Source organism: Balaenoptera musculus, chromosome 5, assembly GCF_009873245.2.
Source record: "Balaenoptera musculus isolate JJ_BM4_2016_0621 chromosome 5, mBalMus1.pri.v3, whole genome shotgun sequence".
Taxonomy (NCBI): Eukaryota; Metazoa; Chordata; class Mammalia; order Artiodactyla; family Balaenopteridae; genus Balaenoptera; species Balaenoptera musculus.
The window spans coordinates 48,373,946-48,396,144 of NC_045789.1; the positions used below are offsets into that span (position 1 = coordinate 48,373,946).

The 22,199-nt window shown below is 39.0% G+C and overlaps 1 protein-coding gene across 1 annotated transcript; it reads left to right on the forward strand.

The window, feature by feature from the left end:
- Positions 1-2,348: 2,348 nt before the first annotated feature.
- CXCL9 (C-X-C motif chemokine ligand 9) lies at positions 2,349-6,497 on the forward strand. The gene is made up of 4 exons (XM_036852085.1): positions 2,349-2,448; positions 3,545-3,671; positions 4,984-5,068; positions 6,210-6,497. The coding sequence occupies exons 1-4, from the start codon at positions 2,385-2,387 to the stop codon at positions 6,312-6,314; spliced, it is 381 nt and encodes a 126-aa protein (XP_036707980.1). The 5' UTR covers positions 2,349-2,384; the 3' UTR covers positions 6,315-6,497.
- Positions 6,498-22,199: the final 15,702 nt, after the last annotated feature.

The following is a 22,199-nucleotide window of genomic DNA, read 5'->3' on the forward strand; positions in this document are numbered from 1 at the left end:
CTCCTACTCTGCAGCGTGCACTCTCAATGCGGGGAAGGAAGGATTGCCCTCAAGGGGACAGAAAATTGGTTCCTTGGGGGGCTAAAAAATCTTAGATATTACAATCTTAGATATTAAAATATTATGGTCCACCAAAGTTCAACCCAACCTAACAAAATTTTATTTCTTAATATTTAATTTTTCTCTTTAGGAAGAAATTAAATTAAATTTAGATTTATGTTAATTTAAATTTGATCTAATTTATCTCAGGAGAAGCAATTATGAAAAAACAGGTTGAGAAACACTGTTCTACAGTAATGGAACCCTCAAATTTTAGTGGATCAACCAGAATAAAGATCACACTTCTTAACTTTCCCTGCAGCTAGTTGTGGCCATGTGAATAAATTATTGTCCAGGGTATGGACAAGTGATAAGTGAAGAAATGAGAGGCATGCCCTTTTCTGCCTTCCCACCAACCTGTACTTTGAAAGTGGACATGGTGGCAAGCCCCCCGTTGGCCACGTGCATGAGGGCAGCAATGTAGAGATGGTGATAAAGCAACAAGATAGAAGGAGCCCGGGAGACCTCATGGAGACCTCAGAACCACCGTACAAGCCCTAGTCCACCTGCCTCTGTTCGGGGAAACACACTTTCATCTAGTTAGCCACTATTAATTTGGATTTTCATTACATGCAACTGATCCCTTACTCCTATTTTATTTTATTGTGGTAAAAAACATGTAGCATCAAATTTACCATCTGAACCGTTTCTAAATATACAGTTCAGTAGTGTTAAGTATATTCACATTGTTGTACAACAGATCTCTAGAACTTTTTCATCTTGCAACACTGAAACCCTAAGCCCACTAAAGAGTAATTTCATCTCACCCTTTCCCCCAGCCCTTGACACCCGCCCTTCTACTTTCTGTTTCTAAGATTTGACTTTAGATACTTCCTATAACTATTTGTTCTTTTGTGACTGGTTTATTTCGCTGAACATAATATTCTCAAGGTTCATCCATGTTGCAGCATGTGACAAGATTTCCTTCTTTTTTAAGGCTGCATAACATTACGTTGCATGTATATACGACGTTTTCTTTATCCATTCACCTGTCAATGGACATTTGGGTTGCGTCATTTCTTAGCTATTGTGAATAATGCTGCGATGAACATGGGTGTGCAAATATCTCTTTGAGATCCTGCTTTGAATTCTTTTGAACATATTCCCAGAAGTGGGATTGTTGGATCATATGGTAATTCTGTTCTTAATTTTTGAGAACCCTCTAATTTTTTAAGGAACCTCTATATTGTTTTCCATAATGGCTGCATCATTTTACATTCCCACCAACAGTACACAAGGGTTCCAACTTTTCCACATCCTCGCCAACACTTGTAATTTTCTGTTTTTTTGAAAGTGGAATCCTGGTGTGTATGAGGTGATAACTCATTGTGGTTTTGATTTGCATTTCCATAACAATTAATGATGTTGAACTTTTTTCATGTGCTTATTGCCCATTTGTATATCTTCTTTAGAGGAATGTGTATTCGAGTCTGCCCATTTTTTAATCAGGTTATTTGGATTTTATTTTTGTAGAAGTTCCATATAATATTAACTCCTTATCAGATATATGTTTTGCAATTATTTGCTCCCATTCCATAGGTTGCTTTTTCACTCTGTTGATGGTTTTCTTTGATACACAGAAGTTTTTAAGTTTGATGTAGTACCAATTGTCTATTTTCAACTGATCCATTATTCTACCTATTTAAAAAAATAATAATCTGTAGCAGCAATGACATAAAAATCAAAAAGAGCCTACCACAGTAGAAAATGACCTAGTCCCTGAATTAATTAAGATGCCTTTTAATGTATTTTGATTGTTTAAGATTGTTGGGTAAGCAGTATAAGAAAAAATAAATGTGGCCATATATTATACATAAAGATATTCTACAAATAGTAAGAAAATTTGAAGAGCGTTTTACTTATCTGGACTTTAATATTTCCCATCTGGAAACCACATCTCCAGCCCTTCTTGTATGATGTTATTATATTCATTATATAACTTATTCTTCATCCAGGTGAGCAGCTGTGAGTGTGCTAAAGGCTGCCAGTGATGATGGTTTCACATTTCTTATGATAAACTATCCATTTATGTGAAATGGAAAGATATAAAGCATGCAGAAATTCCCTTGGATCAGAGAGTAGGGATTCCCCCAGCACAATTAAGTTTGTGGTCAGATTAGCTGGATCAGCTAAGACAACCAGCCAATCAGATTTTAGGAGGGAAACAGATTTCCTAAATAAATATGATTTCCAAGAGCATGTTCTCTAAAGAATTTCTCAGGCTTAAAATCTAATACAGGAGTGACTCAGTAGAACAAATACAGGAGCGACTCCATTCTACCACTATGAGGAAAAGTGGTGTTCCTCTCCTTTTGGGTATCATCTTCCTGACTCTGATTGGAGTTCAAGGTAAGGAATTCTGAGTTATATTGGGTTAGTAAAGTCAGAGATGTGAACTGCTATAAAAGTCTCTTGATTTGCCAGTAAAGGTGTGTGCATCAGAAAGTGATGTGAGTCAGTTGTGGTCAATTATCCAAAGTTCATATCCTGAACCTGCCAAGTCAAATACAAGTCTTCTCAGTCCACGTGTGTGAATTCCTGGCACAGAGTAAGTGTTCAATAAATGTTTGTTGAACTGGGTGATAATGAGATGGAAGACTTTGTCTCCTAAATTATTTTTGTCACCCTGACAGTGTTTCTTGATAAGTATGTCTGTGGTTAACCAATTAAGTATCCAATAATCAGAGAGGTTGTCCCTAATCTGTTTACTAACTACCTTTATTTGAGGCAAATTAATGAACTTTTCTAGACTTCAGTTTCCTCAGCTGTAAAATGGAGATTTTATAGTTATGCTTTTTCTACCTACTACACAATGTATGGCATATAGGAAGTACTGAGTAAATGTATGTTGAATAAATGAAAAAATTAAGGAATGAAGATAGTGTATTTTAAAGAATTTTCAAAAGTTTAAAGCACTACTGAAAACCAAGGCAGTGGGAAAGATCAGGATGGTGGTGGTAATTAGTTATTGTAAGTGAAACTTTTTGTTGAAACGAGTACCAACTCCATTTCACTAAGGTCAGATAAAAAAATGGCTTTGGGAGTTGCTTGAGATACTATGGTCTGCAGAGCACACATGAATTAGATATCTGTGTATCTGACCTGTGATAGACATTTATTGAATATTATAAAAATCCCTTTTCCTAAGTTTGTAAAATATGGTAGTTAAGAGTAATGCCTTTGGACCCAAAGAAACCTGAGCTGAGACCCTGCACTTGTCCCCTAAAAGCTGAAAGGCTTTGTTTTTTACTTAACTTCTCTGAACCTTGGATTCTTTATTTATAAAACGGAGATAACACCTACTCAAAATCTCGTGGTAATGATTAACAGACACTCAGTAAATGACAGTAGTAATCATGACTAAGTCAAATGTATCATTTGGGTGGATCGCCTAAATTGAGACATTGCTCTAAATCGATGTTTTCTGCCTCTCTTTTTCCCTTAGGAACTCCAACAATGAGGAATGGACGCTGTTCCTGCATCAACACCAGCCAAGGGACGATCCATTCAAAATCCTTAAAGGACCTTAAACAATTTGCCCCAAGCCCTTCTTGTGAGAAAACTGAAATCATGTAAGTAAAAAAACTCATTCAACACATATGCTCCAGCAATAAGTTTAGTGTGAGTATTACCCTCAGAATACTTGCCCATTCAGACCCTTAAAATGCAGATAGTTGCCCCTCCTTAAATCCGGTCTGCTTCTTCCTTTTCTTCTAAAAAAAACAAGCCATTTCTGGTAGAGATTAGGAACCAAAGATGACATGTTTATTGTAGAAAATGTTTAATGTAAATGACCCAAAAGAAGAAATTAAAAATCATCTATAATCCTACCATTTAGAGATAGGTAGTGTTAATCTGTCTGCATATAGTCTTCCAAATCTCCCTCATTGGCTTTGTGTGTACATATATAGACACCATATATATATATATATATATATATATATATATATATATATATATATATACACATACACACAATATATGTACACAGAAATAAAATCATATACTACATACTGTTTTGTAATCTGCTTTTACATTAACACTATATAATGAACATTTCCTCATGTCAGTAAACCTTCTGTAATAACATCATTTTTTCCTAATAATGTCAATTTTAATGGCCAAATTTTATTCTATCATGTGGACGTACCATAATCTATATGACCAATGCCTAAATGTAGGTTATTTCCAATTTTTTTGCTATTGAAAACAAACTGCTATTGTAGCAATATTGTGTCTTTAATTCTTTCCTATTAGTAATACCTTTCTAGAGATTAGAATTGCTAGATTAAAGGATATGCCTATTGTAAGTTTTTTGAAACCTAAATCAAGGATGATGTATAGAATGACTACTCTTATTCTTAGATTAGACAGAAATTAAAGAAAAAAGTCTTTAAATTGCTCCTGGAGAGTCTGATGTAATTTTAAAAATTCAACCAGTCTGTTAATCTTGTCTTAGGAAAACATTTTAATTGTGTTTTAAGTTGTTTCACTAGAAAATTTAGCAAAATTCATGCTCATTTTAATTGTTTTGGGGGAAAAGAAAGTAGATATATTGGCAAATTTTCTATTTTATATTTTCACTTAAACATAAATAGCTTTTTCCAGCATAACAGAACCAATATTATCTTTAGATTTAAGTTTCTCCTATTGCATATACCTGTTGGATTTTTTTAACTTAGAGTTATGTGCTATCCTAGAAATGTATCTAAGTTCCCTCAGTCACTTAAAAAATGAAAAGGCAGGAAAAAGACTGGAAGTCTCAGATGCTTATAGTGATGACACAAATACATTTTTAATTGGGGAATTGAATTCTGTGGATAAGATGAAGCATTTAAATTATTAAAAGTAAAAAAAAAAATCTTGTTGCTATTTCTTTTCTAGTGCTACAATGAAGAATGGGGATCAAACCTGTCTAAACCCAGATTCAACAGATGTGATAGAATTGATTAAAGAGTGGGAGAAACAGGTTAGTGAAAAAAAGGAACAAAATTTTCTTTCTTTTAGAAATTAACTTTAGAAGACAAAGAATTATGTAGTTCCTTTAAGGATACATTCTTCATTCATGTTATTGTGCTCCTATTTTTTTCGTAGAATGATGTCATCACCTTGAGGTGTAATTGTAGTCCTGCTTACAGTATCACTTGTCTATGTCTCCCACTAGAATGTGTGTTCCATGAGGGTAGGGAGCTTGTCTTTCTTATCCAATACAATAAATGTGTATTGAATGGTAGACAGTGAGGAAGAACTACCACATGGCACAACCAAAAAAAAAAAAAAAAAAAGGTAATAAGATAAATTCCCTTCCTGCTGTAGCAAATTTGCTAACAATTAATTATAGTACAATGTGAAAAATATAAAATAAATGTATGTTCAAGAATCTTGAAGATAATAGAAGGAGTAATTAACTTTGCCAGAGGTGAGGAGACAGGAAGAAACGGTTAAGGAAGACTTTTTATATCAGGTGACATTTGGTTTGGGTCTTGAAGGATAAGTAGTTCACCAGGAGGGTAAGGACAGCATGAAAAAAAAAAAGACTAGAATCACGAGAGAGCTCACTGTGCTCCGGGAACCTCGGGTAATGTGGCTGGAGTTTGTGTGGAGGGAGTGAAGGGATTGAGATAGAAAAGTAGACCAGGAAAGGGGGAAGAATCCTGCATGGTGTGCTAAGGAGTTAAGTTAGAAGAGGGCCATAGAATATGTAGTTGGGCGCTTGGTTCTGGACTCTGACAGACTAGCAGTTCTGCCACATACCAGCTGTGCAACTTTGGGCAAGTCACCCACTCCGAGCCTCCTCGTCTGTAAACATTGGATGATAATAGTACCAACCTCAGAAAACTATAGTTGGGACAGGTGGGTCATAGCAAGATTGGAGTGGGGGTAGTAATGAGCCCAGAAAATGGACAAAAGAGAAGCAGTCAGAAGGCTACTGCCTCCTCATCAAAGTGAGTGAAATAGAAACAAAAAGAGCCCCTCTGAGACTGAAGCAGCTTTAAACTGGTTCTGAGGATAAAGAAAGACCACAGTCTGGAGAGTCCAAATATAATATAAGGAAGGAAAAATGGTAAGCTAGAGAAACATTCCCCCTTTTTTTTTCTGTCTCCTCACAGGTCAACCAAAAGAAAAAGCAAAAGAAAGGGAAAAAATATAAAAAAAACAAGAAAGTCCCAAAAGTTAAAAAACCTCTACATCCTCCTCAAAAGAAGACTACATGAGCTACCATTTTACCAACAAATGTTTTGTGTTAAAAAGGTTCTTTTCAACTATACTGAAATAATTCCAGAAAGGGATGGCATCTTAATACGTAAGCTTGTTGATTTGAACTAGAAAATTTAAAGCATTATTTTGACATTGTAATTAAAGGTAGAAAGTTGCTTTTAAAATCCAAATGTGAAGAATCGTTAGAGGCTAGAGTTTGTCTTTGTTCTTCCACCTCCGACCAACTGAATTTCATCATGCTTAAGCCCACAATATCAGTAACGCCCACATCTGGACAGATGTCCTCACAACTACATCCCACACACAACAGCTGCCTGGGAGAACAGCTGTAGGCGTCCCAGGACTCCAGAGAATATCCTGAGGCACACATCAGCAGGCCCCAGCCTGGCAGCATGCTGGTAAGCCGAGCAGTTTGGAATCGAGCTGGACCTCACCAAGCTGCCATAGCCATCAGCATCTGTATTTGAATCTGCCTGTGGGCCTCTCATACAATGCATCTGAGATATTCATGCTGGTTGTTTCTGGGGATCACCACTGGAGAACACTAGCACTTGGCTTTCAGAACCTTCTGTCTGGTTTTGAGGCCATGTGACTCCATCTTGCCCGCCCAGGGTAACCGCTTTTTTCCTTACTGTTGCCTTTGCTTCAGTCAAGCCAGTTCCTCACCGTCCTACCACAGTTCAGTGCCTGCCCCCTCTGCTACACAGGTCACGCTCTCACTCACCTGCGTCTACTGCTTTCTCACTCTTTCCCCAACACCCCACAGAAATACCTCCTTCTCTTCACTCATCCTCACTTGATTCGGTCTTTGAAGTTCATTTTAATCCTGCCTCTTAAATAAAATCTTCTGGATATTTGGATTATTTTAAAACTCCTATTTCACCTGTGTTCAGTACCATACAGGAGAGCACTTAGTTGTTTTCTAATTATTTTTTGTCTGTTAATTTTAACTCTCCAACAAGACTGTCAGCTCCTTGAGGGCAGGGGACACAGTTTATTCCCCCAAATCTGCCACTGTGCCTAATATACTGTGGAACTAGGTTTCAAATAGTTTCTGATTGCAGTTGTTACAGGTAGGAGGGCAACCAGACCATCTCCTCAAAGCAGGAGCCGGCTATTTATTGGCTACTCCATATAGTCTAACCCCTGGTAACATCTTCTACTCATTACCCTCAGGCCGTTATCACTTCGGGGACTGGGAGTGATGCAACATCCTTGTTTTCTTCTGACAGGATGTTACCTTGGCCTCTCCAAAAGATAAGAAGGAAATGTTTAAATCACTTATGGATATTCTAAACTGTTGTCATTAAGCATCAGGATACTTAGAATCATAGACTCTTACAATGGGAAGGGGCTTTAGAGATGACCCAGTGCCCAGCTTTTCCCCACCCAATACAAAAATTCCTTCAATACCATTCCTGACAAGCCTCACTTTTCTATGATCTTATGAGAAAGCCACCAAGATCCTTTCAAAAACTCATTTTAGGTAGATATGAATTTCATTGTCAGTTTAACTTGTTTCAAAGCTTGTAAAGTATTGTCGTTATCGATTACCACACCAGCTCTCATGAAGAAAGCAGGTATTAAGTTACCAAGAGCTAGAGGGAGCAGTAAATCCTGTTAGTGGAAGCATGGCTGGTGCTACCCGTTAGCCTCTGCAGGGTTTGAAAACCCTCTTAAAGGGGAGGTTCTGAGAACTGTGTAAGAGAGAATGTCTTTGGCCAGAATTTAAATCTATGCCTACTTTCCCAATTTTTGTCACTCCTTACACTGCAGATGATTTTCAGTGCTTCCCAGTGGTGATCCCAAACAACGTCTTTAACTAGTCATGAAACTCTTTAGCTCCTTTCATGTAACTCTCCCTGAAAAATCTAAATGTTTCATAGTCTGAGAGTCTGACCCAGTTACCTTGCATCTCACTGGTAAAGTGGACAGTGTATAACTGATACCCAAAGACCACATGTTTTGACTAAGTAGCTATGACATATATATACATGCTAATCATTCATCACTTATATATACATGTACACTCTCTGAGCAAATAATTAAGTGCAAAGCAGTATTGACATATATACCCTGTACTTTGAAATATTTTCTTTGTTAAAAGACAACGCTACCAATAAATGCACCACTGATCAGAAAACAAGTCTTGATTTTTTAATGTCTCAGACATGTACCTCAACTACTGCATGTGTAACAGTAATTTTCATGTGTCCTTATTCATTTAGTTTCATCTCAAATAAAGTGTAATTGAGATAAAGACATGGAAGCTCTTTAAAGTGCTCTTTGGAGACATAAAAAAACTTCAGCGGAAAATTTGACAATACGTTATAACAACATTGACTTACAAGAGTTTATGCAGAATGCAATTTATTTCCTAATCCTCAAGGGCAATGCTATTCCAATAAGAAGTATACCCAGGAGACCAAAAATGTCCTGACTCTTTTCCATAACCTAAAACTATATATGTTTAAATATTATAAAAGCCTCAAGTAGTTATGGAGACCCAAACATAGGATAAGTTATTCCAGAGTCCAGAAAACTTGGGCCGGAGGTATTATGCAGTATGGAGTCTCTCAGAAGGTTGGGAGTGAACAGAGACTACCAGCCTTGTACGTTTGAGATACACTTGAGAGGCCAGATATGTGTGATATGTGGGCAGGTAGCAGCTGCTGATGGTGAACATGACAAAGCCCACAAGGACCTTGACCTGAGACACAGCAGGACGCTGTGGAGAGAGCTAAGATTCTGGCTTCTGAGATATCTGAGTTAAGATCAATCCCACCACTTACTAGCTGTGTGACCCTGGTTCAAGCACACTTTTTAACCTCCCTGTACACCAAGTTCCTCCTCCAGGATTTGTTGTGAGGAACAGGCCCAGCATAGATCTTGGTGCATAGCAAGTCCTCAGGGTCAGATCCAGCCTCCCCCGACCCTTTACCTCTGCTGCACTTTCTTCGCAACAGAGGGTGTTTCACATCTCATACACACAGAGAGATGTTTCCAGGACCAAAAAAATAGGTTGGAGAAATGAGATCAAAAGCCTGCCTGACCAGTTCTCTGTATCTATATTTTCATACCCATAGTCCAGGCCATCATTGTCTCCTTCCTAGGCTACCTCAAGAGCTTCCTCTTTTCTCTGCTGCTTCTTTTTCTCAACTTTTCTCTTGCTTCCTTACCATTCACGACAGCCAGAATGATCCTTTCAAAGCATAATTCGCAGAAGACCAGCACCTTACTTAAAACCCTGTAATTTAGGATTGAGTCATACATACCAAGGCCTACCAAGCCCTACACGAGTTAGGCTCTGCCTGCTTCCCTGACCATGCTCCCTTCACTCTTCCCATCACTTATTGAGCCTCAGCCTCACCTTCTTTCTAACTCTGAAGTACACTGAGTTCATTTCCTTCTCAGGGCCTCTGCATATGCTGTTCCCTGCTAGGCTGGGTTGGGCTATATCAACTTGGTTAAGCTGGGAGCTCTGTTCCCCAGAATCCTCTTCCCTGTGAGGTTCTAGGTTAGAGTTAACCAAAGAGGTGTGTGTGTAAGATTTTGGAAGGCAGAAGTGAAGGAGTGGCCATTACTCTTGATTAGATTTAGTGACAGACACGGGGGATCCTTTGGATCCCAGCTTGCACTTGCTCTCCTCTGAGTTCACTTTGTCTTCATGACTGGTGGCCTTGTGACCAACAATGGTCTCAGGTCCTCCACCAGATGCTTGGAAGTGGACCTAGAGAGGCAGTAGTTACATAGAAGCAATAGCTTCCCATAGGTCCCTAGCAGTCCCAATTTGGCAGCTGGACAGTCTTAGCTTCTTGGATTTTTCTCACAAACTCTTATGTGTATAACTGTACCAGTGCTTCTGAAGGTTTGGTCGGTGAATCTTTCTCCAGTCCCTTGACTATCCTCCCAGACTTTCATTTCCCAAGATCCTCCCTCATCTGTGTAACATCTGATTCCTATAGTAAATCCTCTAATCCCTTAATATTCAGAGCGACTCTGCTTCCCTAACTGATACACCTGTGCCCAAAGCACTCTTCTTTGCACAGCTGTTCCTGCCTCTTCATTTGAATTTCAGCTTCAATGTCACTTCACAGTCTCTTTCCCTTATCACCCTTAGTAAAATAACCATCCTCTCCCCTAGACCCTGTCTGTTGTAGTGCTTTCCAAAGTGGGGTGTGTGCACCCTATGGGGTAGATAAAATTAGAGTATTTATAACATATTTTGTCTGAAAAATAAGAAAGAAGTGAAGATTTACTATAAATCTGAAGTCAGCAATTGATACTGGCAGCTTCACTCAATGCATTTGTCAGGTGAGCCTGTGTCACATACTGATTTCCTGTGGAAAGAGTGAGACTTCCTTACCTGCGAGGGATTGACACGTGCCCTCATTCAGTCACTTTCTGCACTTTGCAACAATGGGTTGCCGCTTATGTGGGCACAGTCCTCTATGGCTAACTCTAAACTAGAACCAGGATCATGAGGATAATAAGACAGACTGCTAACTAAGCCAATCTTGACAAAATGGGCAAGTGGCTTTAAAAGATTCCTAAGGGGACTTCCCTGGTGGACCAGTGGTTAAGACTCCATGCTCCCAATGCTGGGGGCCCGGGGTCAATCCCTGGTCAGGGAACTAGATCCCACATGCATGCCGCAACTAAGACCTGACGCAGCCAAATAAATAAATAAATAAATAAAAAGAAAAAGGTTCCTACTAAGAAATTCATGTGGAAGGTAATAATAATAATGCAAACAAACTAACAAAAGAATAAAACATCCATACAGGGGATGCCTGTTCCAATTTTACCTAGAAGGCACACGATTTTTAAAAATCTGGTAGCTATGGTCTGTTTCATTCTCTTTTATCAGATAAATCAATCTAACTTCATCACAATCTGAAATTATCTTTTAAAAATATTTATATAGCTATCTCCTGTCCCCCACCCAACCACAAACAATAATTTTCTTTTATTTTTTTTTAAGTTTTATTTATTTATTTATGGCTGTGTTGGGTCTTCGTTTCTGTGCAAGGGCTTTCTCTAGTTGTGGCAAGCGGGGGCCACTCTTCATCGCAGTGCGCGGGCCTCTCACTATCGCGACCTCTCTTGTTGCGGAGCACAGGCTCCAGACGCGCAGGCTCAGTAGTTGTGGCTCACGGGCCTAGTTGCTCCGCGGCATGTGGGATCTTCCCAGACCAGGGCTCGAACCCGTGTCCCCTGCATTGGCAGGCAGATTCTCAACCACTGCGCCACCAGGGAAGCCCAAACAATAATTTTATTGACTGCAGAAAAGTTTATTCTCTTCACCACTGCATCTATAGTGTCTAGAGCAGTGCCTGGCACTTAGGAAGCACTTAATATGTATTTTTCAGTTGACTGACATATGCTTTACCCTAAATTTTCTTTCATGTCTTTCCCAAATCAATCTGAACTACTCTTGTCATGACATCTAAACTTACCATGCTCGCTTCTGCCTTCAGCTTTGCTCACGTTTTTATTCACCTGCTCCACTCACCTCCCACCTGCATCTAACTGATTCCCACCTATACATGATTCAAGTCTTGCTTTTCCATCCCAGAATGCTCCCAGTCACACTGAATTCCTCTCCCTGTGACTGCCCTGTTGTAAAGTGACCTTAACTCATAGGAATTGTTCTCTGATTTAAAATTTAAATTATTTTGCTATACCAGAAAGCAGTTTGTATCAGAACAAAATTTATATATTAGAGCAATGGGTAATCAGTGAAAATATTAAATCTGTAAGCTATACGTTTAAATTGAAATGCCAGTGATCTCTCGGTCAGTTAATTAGGAGAAAGCTATTTGAGGTTTCTCAATGCAAAGATGCAAAGTTGCTTTCTTATTAGAAAGGAAGATAAAGAGAGAAACTGCAATCATAGGTGCTTTAGAATGTGGTCACTCTGTTTTTTGGCTGGTATAGAGAGGATGAAATTAGGTGAGAAGGGAAAGCAAGCAACCTTTCTTACATATAAGGAGTTAATTAGCTTCTAGGCAGCCACCTGAGGCATTTTAAGGCAAGTTAATTTAAAGTTCCCAGGAGAGTTTTTGATCCTACATTTTAAGGAAGTAAGTAAATCACAAATGAGTAATCAAAGTCTGTGAATGGGAGTGTGAACTGGGGCAAATTGGTAAAAGATTACAGGGAAAGGTGTCAAGTTCTATAATACATAACTATTTGCTTTCTTTAAAAGTTTGCCACATAATGGACTTCCCTGGTGGCGCAGTGGTTGAGAATCTGCCTGCCAATGCAGAGGACATGGGTTCGAGCCCTGGTCTGGGAAGATCCCACATGCCGTGGAGCAACTAGGCCCGTGAGCCACAACTACTGAGCCTGCGCGCCTGGAGCCTGTGCTCCGCAACGAGAGGCTGCGATAGTGAGAGGCCCGCGCACCGCGATGAAGAGTGGCCCCCGCTTGCCACAACTAGAGAAAGCCCTCGCACAGAAATGAAGACCCAACACAGCCAAAAATAAATTAATTAATTAATTTTTTTAAAAAAAGAGTGCCTCGTGAATAAGGCAAAAAAAAAAAAAAGTTTGCTATATAATGGACTTCCCTGGTGGCACAGTGGTTTACAGTCCACCTGCCAATGCAGGGAACACGGGTTCGAGCCCTGGTCTGGGAAGATCCCACATGCCGCGGAGCAACTAAGCCCATGTGCCACCACTACTGAGCCTGCGCTCTAGAGCCCGCGAGCCACAACTACTGAAGCTCACACGCCTAGAGCCCGCGCTCTGCAACAAAAGAAGCCACCGCAGTGAGAAGCCTGCGCACCGCAATGAAGAGTAGCGCCCGCTCGCCGCAACTAGGGGAAGCCCGCAGGCAGCAATGAAGACCCAACGCAACCAAAAATAAATAAATAAATTTATTTTTTTTAAAAAAGTCTGCTATACAAATTTTAAAATCTCATCCTTTAAATATACTATTTCACTTTACTGTTTCAAGTTGACTATTTTCATAAGGAATTTTTTTGCTTAAAAAAAGGAAAAAAGTTGCTGGTACCTCTATCTTCAGGGAATGAGGCCTTGGCCTCTGCATTCTGTGTAGTGTAGGACCAAGTGGGCCTAGCCACCTACCATCAGCTTTTCTTAACCATCTGAGTAGACAACCTGAACTTCCAATAGAAGGAGGAACTAACATCAAAATCTGTAAGTGTGAGAGGAGAAATGACAAAGTAAATTATTAACAGAGAGGGAAAAAGTGTTGTTACTTAGAAAGAGTAATGCCAGCAATCACTTCTACAATGTTAAAAGCAGCAGAACATACCTCAAGGCAGATGTCTCTTGTTTGGAGACTTTGATTAGGGCCAGACTGGCTGGGGGGTTTTATGGAATGGAAGTTAAAGCAAATGCAAGCTAAATTTCCCTGAATAGTAAGGGAATAGAAATTACCTCTGGAAGCTAGGGAGGGTGTTGGGAATTCTGGAACAGCAAAAAGAGAGGCAGAAGAAGGAGATGGGAGTAAAATGCCACTGTAAAAATGACAGCAGGCTGGAGTAAAGGTAGAGAAGACCAGTGAGAAATTTCCTGTGGTGGGATGACCAGCTTGCTTGCTTTTCTTTCTTTTTTTTTTTTTTTATAATTTATATTGGAGTATAGTTGATTTACTTACTATACTTACTTTATTTATAATTAATTAAATAAAAATGGAAGTTGGAACAATATATGACTACATACCCACCAAAATGGCTAAAATTGATAAAACAGACAATATGGCTTGTCTATGACAGTACACAGCAACAGGAACTCTCATGTACTGTTAGTGGGGACAAAAATTGCTATTCCGTTTTGGTAAAACTATTTAGAATTAACCAAAAAGATGAACATCTAAGGGATGACCAGCTTTAAAACACTGCTGTGTAACACAGTTTGTTTTTTAAAAATTTTATTGGAGTAGAGTTGATTTATAATGTTGTGTTAGTTTCAGGTGTACAGCAAAGTGAATCAGTTATATATATATACACATATATCCACTCTTTTCTTTTTTTAAGATTCTTTTCCCATACTGTATAGGCCATTACAGAGTATTAAGTAGAGTTCCCTGTGCTATATAGCAGGTTTTTATTGGTTATCTATTTTATATATAGTAGTGTGTACATGTCAATCCCAATCTCCCAGTTTATCCCTCCCTGCCTTACACATTCAGTTTTAAATGCCAGCCTGGCTGGGACTCTGAAAATATTGGGAAAGATTTTAGATTTCTCATACTTGGGGGAATTAAGTCACTTTATTTGGATACTGAAGGTAACTCCAGACAAACAGAGAACTTTGGGCTGCTTGGGTTATGTGACAGCCATGGAGGTGTGCCGCTTGGATCACCGTTCAACAAAGAACTTGCTGTTCAGCTGCAATAAGGGTGGTTAGCTGAACACATCCAACAGCAGCACCTTGGACTCACCCCAGATTTTGAGACCACGCTCTTACTGGGCAGCCTCCAGCCAATGACTGAGTATAGAAGAAATACTAGGGCCTGGTCATTTCCGCCCAGATGGGCAGTCTTTCATCAGGAGCTCCCCACTGTATTGACTAAAACTTTGACAGATCTGTATCCAAGTCTGAGGCAGTCTCTGCCCAATTCTGCTTCCTCCCACTTTTATTTTTATAAAGGGTCCCACCAATAAACCTCTTGCACATCTGATTCTGTCTCAGTGCCTGCTTCCCAGAGAGCCCAAATGACACAGGTTACATAGAATATACTTTTTATTTTAATCAATAAGTATTAGCTGCTATTATCTTTATGATTATCTCCTATAACCCCAAACACAGACTTTTAACACTGAGAGAAACCTTCCAGATGGAAGGACAACCAAGAGCCTAAAAACCAAGAGACTGGAAGATATTTCTGATCCTGCCACTCATGAGCCATGTAGCCTTTAAAAAAATTTTTTTTCCCTTTATTTTGGCGGCTCCTCGTAGCATGCAGGATCTTAGCTCCCAGACCAGGGATCGAACCCATGCCCCATGCAGTGGGATCGGGGAGTCCTAACCACTGGACCGCCAGGGAATTTCAAATGGGCTGTGTAGCCTTAAGTCTCATGGCCTCTTCTTCATCTGCAAACTGAAGCATGAGAGACTATGATCTCTAAGGTTTCTCTAAGGGCTCCCCAAACATTATCCCTTTTCAGCTTTCTGCCCAGTACACCACACTTTTTGCTAATTGGATACCTTAACTTGGCCACCTTTTACAATGATGTTCCCTGTACTCCTTTAAATATATTTGTATTTTAAGATAAACTGCCATGGGTAACTAGTTTAGGACTTCCAAAATGTGAGAAGCCCACTTCTCCAGTCTTAGATTATTTTGATAACATGAGATGGAAATTAGAAGACTCCAAAAAGGTTTTGTTCTTTCTTTATTCCCTATCAAGAGCAATGCCAAGTAATGTCCAGGTAGTTCTCACATTGCTCTATCTTTCTGCCTGCAGGTGGGATTTTCCAATTGTCCAGTTACCCCTGTGGGTCCCTCAGGTTGGGGATAGCCAAAAGAGGAGATGTTATTCCTTTTGTAACTGAGTCTCTGAGGATATAACCAGGAGAACGTTTCAGGGGAGGAGAGAGAGGTGGTCTTACCACTTTTATTTATTTCCTGAAATAACTAAGATCCTTGAAGTTGTAGATCCTTGAGGACACCCCTCCACAACTTTCATGTCATTTGGGTTACAGAGGAACAGCTTTCTTCCTAAAAATTTATAGAAATTTTTTAAAAAGCAAGCAAGCATGATTTATAAGCAAAGAAAGAAACAGGGAATTTACACACATTACGTGTTCTCTCCCCTTATTGTAACTTGTCTTCTGGAAAAGGACCCCAAAATCTTATATCTTGCTTAAAAACTTTAAAAATACCATCCACAGCCTACCCTATTTCCCATGAAATAGAAAAATTATGTAGTGGTATCAGGAGATTTGGGGCCCCAAGAGGGAAAATTTCCTAATCAGTGAAAATCAGGAACACCCAAAGTCAATCACATTAATAGTCTTACACAGTCTAAATGAATCCAGCAGTAACAGTAGATTTTTACAGAATAAGGCAGTGAACAGCATCAGGTTCAGCTGGCACACCCAAGAAATCTGGCGAAAGGATAAAAACAAGTCTTTGTTTCCGTTACCCATTATGAGATTAAATGGTGCTACAATGTGCAGTGGTCTACCTACAAAGGAGCTGGTTATCTCCTCTCTATTCACAAAATCATTCGCTCAAAGCCAACTGAAATCATGCTTTCAGGTTTTAAGTGTAACCACATAGAAGATAAAAGCCATTCGCTGGTTCTTGAGAAACATTTTGACTTTAAGAACTTGGATATGGTGGTTTAAGAGAAAAAATCCAAGAAAGATGATGGAATTAGTCCCTATTGAATCTGGGGTTGATAGATTGTCCAAAGGCTGACCCAACAGTCCTCACTGTCCCCAAGGAGGAAAGGATAGATGGAATTGTGGATAAAACTCACAATAAAGCTGGAAAAAGAGGAGGGAAAAGAAAGAACAATTTAAAAAAATGAAAAGAACTAATGAAAATATGAAAACTAAAATTTCTTCCAATACCAGTTTCCTGCTGAGTTTGCATGTAGTCATTTTGTCAAATGGTATAGTTTTCTTGTTAAAAAGAAAAGCATGAGCTCCCTCCAGTGGCTAATCTAACAATTAGAAAAAACCATTTTAATTAGAAAAGAACAGACACATGCCTGTCTTTTCTGAACAACAGTCACCATCATTGGTTTCTAATGAGAGAGACAATAACTAGAATTCATGTGTTAGTCACTCACTGATTTTGAGACAAATTTTGTCTGTGGATAGCTAAGATATTTTAAGTTCTTACTTTAATAAATCACACAATTGAAGAATTGGAAGACTAGAAATTGTTTATCCATTCCTTCAACAAATATTAACTGATTACCTACTATGTGCCATGCATTGCCCCAAGTGTTGAGTATAGAGCAGTGAACAAGAAAAGGGACTTACTCTTTTGTCATTTACAGACAGTTCTGGGTGTACTCTGATGCTTTTGCAAAAATGTTCCTATAAAAGGGTTTCATCTTCAAGGAATTCATGGAAAAGACTCTGACAAGTACAGGTTTCTGGTAACTGACTATACTGCTGAACTGAATGAAGAAGCATTTTCTGAACTCTAATGGAAAACTGATGAATTAATAAAAGTGCTAACAAAAGGTCAAGAGGAAAAAACAATTAATTACATGGGACTGAGTGAACTGATGAGGATGATTATAATTTTTGTGACTTTCTGTTTGAATAAAAAATTTTTAAAAATCCCACAAGGACTCAGAGGCAAAAAATATACAAATCAATTTTCACTGCAAAGTAAAGGAGCTGTTACAGTGGAGGATTACTGGACTGAATGTCAATATTATGACATAGTATGAGTGTGTTTCGTGTTTGGTAATTGCAATCATTGTTGCTTTTGTTGTGGTCATCCATTTACAATGCTTGGCGTCAGTTTATTTATCTCTTGTAAAAATAAAATACAGTGTGTGTGTGTGTGTGTGTGTGTGTGTGTGAAAAATAAATAAATAAATTAATTAATTAATTAAAAAGAAAAAGAAAAGGGACTTATTAAATTCATATTCTAGTGCAGAAAGACAGACAACAAACAATTAAGCTAGTGAATACGTGTTATGCCAGAGGCTTGCAAGTGTAATGGAAGCAATAAAGCAGGAGAAGGGAGTGTGGGGTGGGAGGCAGGATGGGAGGTCAGGCAAAGCCTCCCTAATAAGATGTCACTTGAGCAGAGAGCAGGAAAGTGAGCGAGCAAGATGTGTGGTGCTTAGGACAGAGGAGACAGAAAGTGTGAAGGACCTGAGGCTTGACGTGTTGAGGGAAGCTAAGAGGCCATTTTCCTGGGCAGAGTGGACAAAGGGGGGCGTGATGGGAGGGGATCCCAAGGAGGTAATGTGGGGTCCGGTTATAAATGGTCTTCTGTGTTCCTGAAGGACTTTAGCTTTAAATCTGAGAGAGAAGGGAAGCTGGAGGAGTAACTGGATCTATTTAAGGATCCCTCTGGCCACCACTACAAGAAAATACACAACAGGGGCAAGGGAAGGAGCAGAGAGACCATTTAAAGGCCAATTACCAAATATGTTTCTAGAAGGAGGGAGAGACCAACTGTATCCAATGCTGCAGGTAAGTTAAAGAATGAAAACTGACCATTGGACTTAGCAACATCAAGGTGATTGGTGATCTTGATAAAAACAGTTTCAGTGGGATGATGGAAGCAAAAGACTAACTGGCATTTATTAAAACGTTAAATATAAACCTATCGTGATCCAGCCATTCCACCCCTAGGCATTTACCAAGAGAAAAGGAAACATATATCCATAGAAAGACTTGAACACGAATATTGATAGCCCCAAACTGGACACAACCCAAATATTCAACAACAGGTAAACAGATAAACAAATTGCAATATATCCATATGATGGAATACTACTCAAAAATAAAAGGGGCACACTATTGACTCTCATAACATGGATGAATTTTTAAATAATTATAAGTGAAAGAAGTCTGACACAAAAGAATAGATACTGTATGATTCCATTTGTATAAAATTTCTGCAAGTGCAAACTTATCTATGGTGACAGAAAGCAGATGTGTGTTTGTCTGGGGATGGTGCAGCACAAGGAAACTTGGGGATAATGGATATATTCATTACCCTGATTGTGATGATGATTTCATGGGTGCATACATGTATCAAAACTCATCAAATTGTACACTTTGTGACCAGTTTCTTATAAATTAATATCTTAATAAAGCTATAAAATAAATAAATACATTAACATAAAAAATAAAGGGTGGGACCTCATGTGGAAGCAGAGGTCTTGGTCTTAGCTAGGCTCAGGAATTTTCCATCATATTTTGATGTGTATTTATTTATTTATTTTAACATCTTTATTGGAATATAATTGCTTTACAATGGTGTGTTAGTTTCTGCTTTACAACAAAGTGAATCAGTTATAATATACATATGTTCCCATACCTCTTCCCTCTTGCATCTCCCTCCCTTCCACATAACCAGCACATCAAACCCATCATTCCCAGATATTATTGCTTTGGATAAGGTTAAATGAATAGCGTATACTTAAGCATGAATTTGAAGAAAGATGCAGTTGATCATCATGTGAATCGTACATCCACATGGCAGTATAATAAAGTTATGAGGTTGGCATGAGAATTGGCTTTGTTCAACACTCTCATTTTATAAAGAAGGAAGGATTTCCTAAGGAATGCCACAAAGTTCTCTTAAATAAATGATACTAATAAACTCTTATGGAGATTACTACCTGTCCCAATTGAGTTATTGTTTATTTATTCCCTGTGTATCCTCTCATCAAAACTGTACACATCCTTCAAGACATCTCAAATACATCATCCATCCTCATAAAGCCTTTCCTTATTCCTCAAAACAAACATGACCTCTCCTTCCTTTAGTCAGAGCTTCATTGTACCCAGCAAAGACTTGCTTGTAGTACTATCCATCTCACTAAGTTCTGACCAAGGAGACAGATGCAGAAGTATTATACATTATTGTTTAGGGGGAGTTCCCTGGTGGCCTAGTGGTTAGGATTCCAGTCTTTCACTGCCGTGGCCCGGGTTCAATCCCTGGTTGGGGAACTGAGATCCTACAAGGTGTGTGAGTGACTCGGCCACAAAAATTAAAAAAAAAAGGAAGTACTATATTGTTTGGAAGTTTTGTAGGGCTAGTTCAGCTGGGAGGTGTACCATTTTGCCCTTCCCCCTCTTCCTCCTTCCTACTAATGTACCTGTAATAAGATTTAATGGCTCAAGACTGGTGCTCAAGCTGCTGTCTGAACTATTTACCAAAAAGGCACCCCAAGTAGAGATAATAAGTCAGAAGAGTGTGCTTCTTATGCAAACAATTTAAAATAGTCCTCTAGTCTAGGCTCCTTCAAATAAGAAAATTTTAAGCCATTTGAATCCAGATATTATGATCCATTTTATAATTATAATAATAGGTTCCCTTTTGCAAAGGTATAAAGGATATTTTCTTTTCTAGCATAATTCGCTTTAGGTTAAAAATCATTTGGGGATCAGAAAAAGATGGAAAGTTCCTTTGCTAATTCAAGACTAAATACAGAAGTGAATATGGAGTTTTCTTGGTGTTGACCTGACTAATATACATTAAATGTATGTACATTGCATTGCATATAATATAGCCATTATTTAACATTTAAAAAATACATATTTAGTTAGCCACTCTCAGCCTTAGTTTTCTCATCTATCAAAAAAAACACATCCTGCTTCAGGGTGTTTGGGGGGTAAATTGAGCAGACCCATATGCCCTCCTTAGATTAGCATGTAAAGCCTTTCGTCATCAGGACTGCATAACCTCACTCGACTCATTTTCCTCAGCTCCTTCCTTGCTGCACACACCCCTCCCAACCATTAGTCACACCCAGACTTCTGGTCATCCTTTAATTCCACCAGACTTTTTCAAGCCTTTGCACCTTTACACTGGTTGTTTTCTTTATGTAGAAAGCCTTTCTTTCCCTTCTCCAAAAAAAACTCATCTTCCAGAATTTCAATCAAATGGTACCATAACTGTGAAACATTCTGATTCCTCTGGCTATGTTGTCCTATTGCTTCCACTCTATCGTAAGAACACATTAATTCATTTTAAGAGTATTTTCTGGGCTTCCCTGGTGGCGCAGTGGTTAAGAATCCACCTGCCAATGCAGGAGACACGAGTTCAAGCCCTGGTCCGGGAAGATCCCACATGCCGCGGGGCTACTAAGCCCGTGCGGCACAATTACTGAGCCTGCGCTCTAGAGCCCGCGAGCCACAACTACTGAAGCCTGCGCACCTAGAGCCTGTGTTCTGCAACAAGAGAAGCCACTGCAGTGAGAAGCCCGTGCACCGCAACGAAGAGTAGGCCCCGCTCGCCACAACTAGAGAAAGCCCGCGCGCTGCAACGAAAACCCAATGCAGCCAAAAATAAATAAGTAAAAAAAGTTATTAAAAAAAAAAAAGAGTATTTTCTATTTCTCTCTCTTATTAGTCTGTGAGTTTCCTAAGGGCAAATGCCCATGCCTTATTTATTTTTGTATTCAAAACACTTAGTTGGTCCAATGGTTAGGACTCTGCGCTTTCACTGCCAGCTGGGTTTGATCCTTCATCGGGGAACTAAGATCCCGCAAGCCGCGTGGCATGGCCAAAAAAAAAACCGAAAACACGCAAACAAAAAAAACACTTACCCTCGTGCCTGACAGATTGTGAATACTGTAAAAGCTTGTGACATGGCCTGAGTGTTTTACTCATAAGTCACATTTTAGTGACTTAAATATTCATAGTACATAAGCTTACGATTTTGACAGGAATTATATTAAATAATATCAGTATGTTTTGTTTTGAGGATGCCTTTTTTCTTACTAATCCAACCAACCAAAAACAATGTTTTTAATTTAAATCTGTGAAAGGGTTTTAAAAAAAAGATTTATTGCTTACATTTACTTCTTAATAATTTCACGAGTACCTGATTCAATGATTAATAAATAAAATAGTCATTCTCCAAATGTGGCTGAAAAACTAATAGTGGTTTGCACAGTGTGCTTGAATTTGCTTGTGCCTAGATGTGGTTACAGAGTTGCTTTGTTTTTGGCTCATTCCGACCTGGCCACAGATGACCTGGACTGAAGTTGGTGTTGTGTGAAATTGCTCGTGTTAAGCAGGGGAATACCACAGTTCATCTACTGATGCCAGACCAGCTTACCAGCTGACAACTGTTAGGCTACATTTTTCTTTCTCATCTATTTACGATCAAGACTGCCTGGATTGAAATCCCAGCTTCTCACCTGCTATGAACTTAAGCAGTCAACTTGTCTGAACCTGCAAAGTGC

Excerpts from the sequence above, each read along its gene's own strand:
- CXCL9 (XM_036852085.1), top strand. The coding sequence starts at position 2,385 with ATGAGGAAAAGTGGTGTTCCTCTCCTTTTGGGTATCATCTTCCTGACT. Across the intron at positions 2,449-3,544 it reads GACTCTGATTGGAGTTCAAG|GAACTCCAACAATGAGGAAT; the intron begins GTAAGGAATTCT and ends TTTTTCCCTTAG. Across the intron at positions 3,672-4,983 it reads TGTGAGAAAACTGAAATCAT|TGCTACAATGAAGAATGGGG; the intron begins GTAAGTAAAAAA and ends TTTCTTTTCTAG.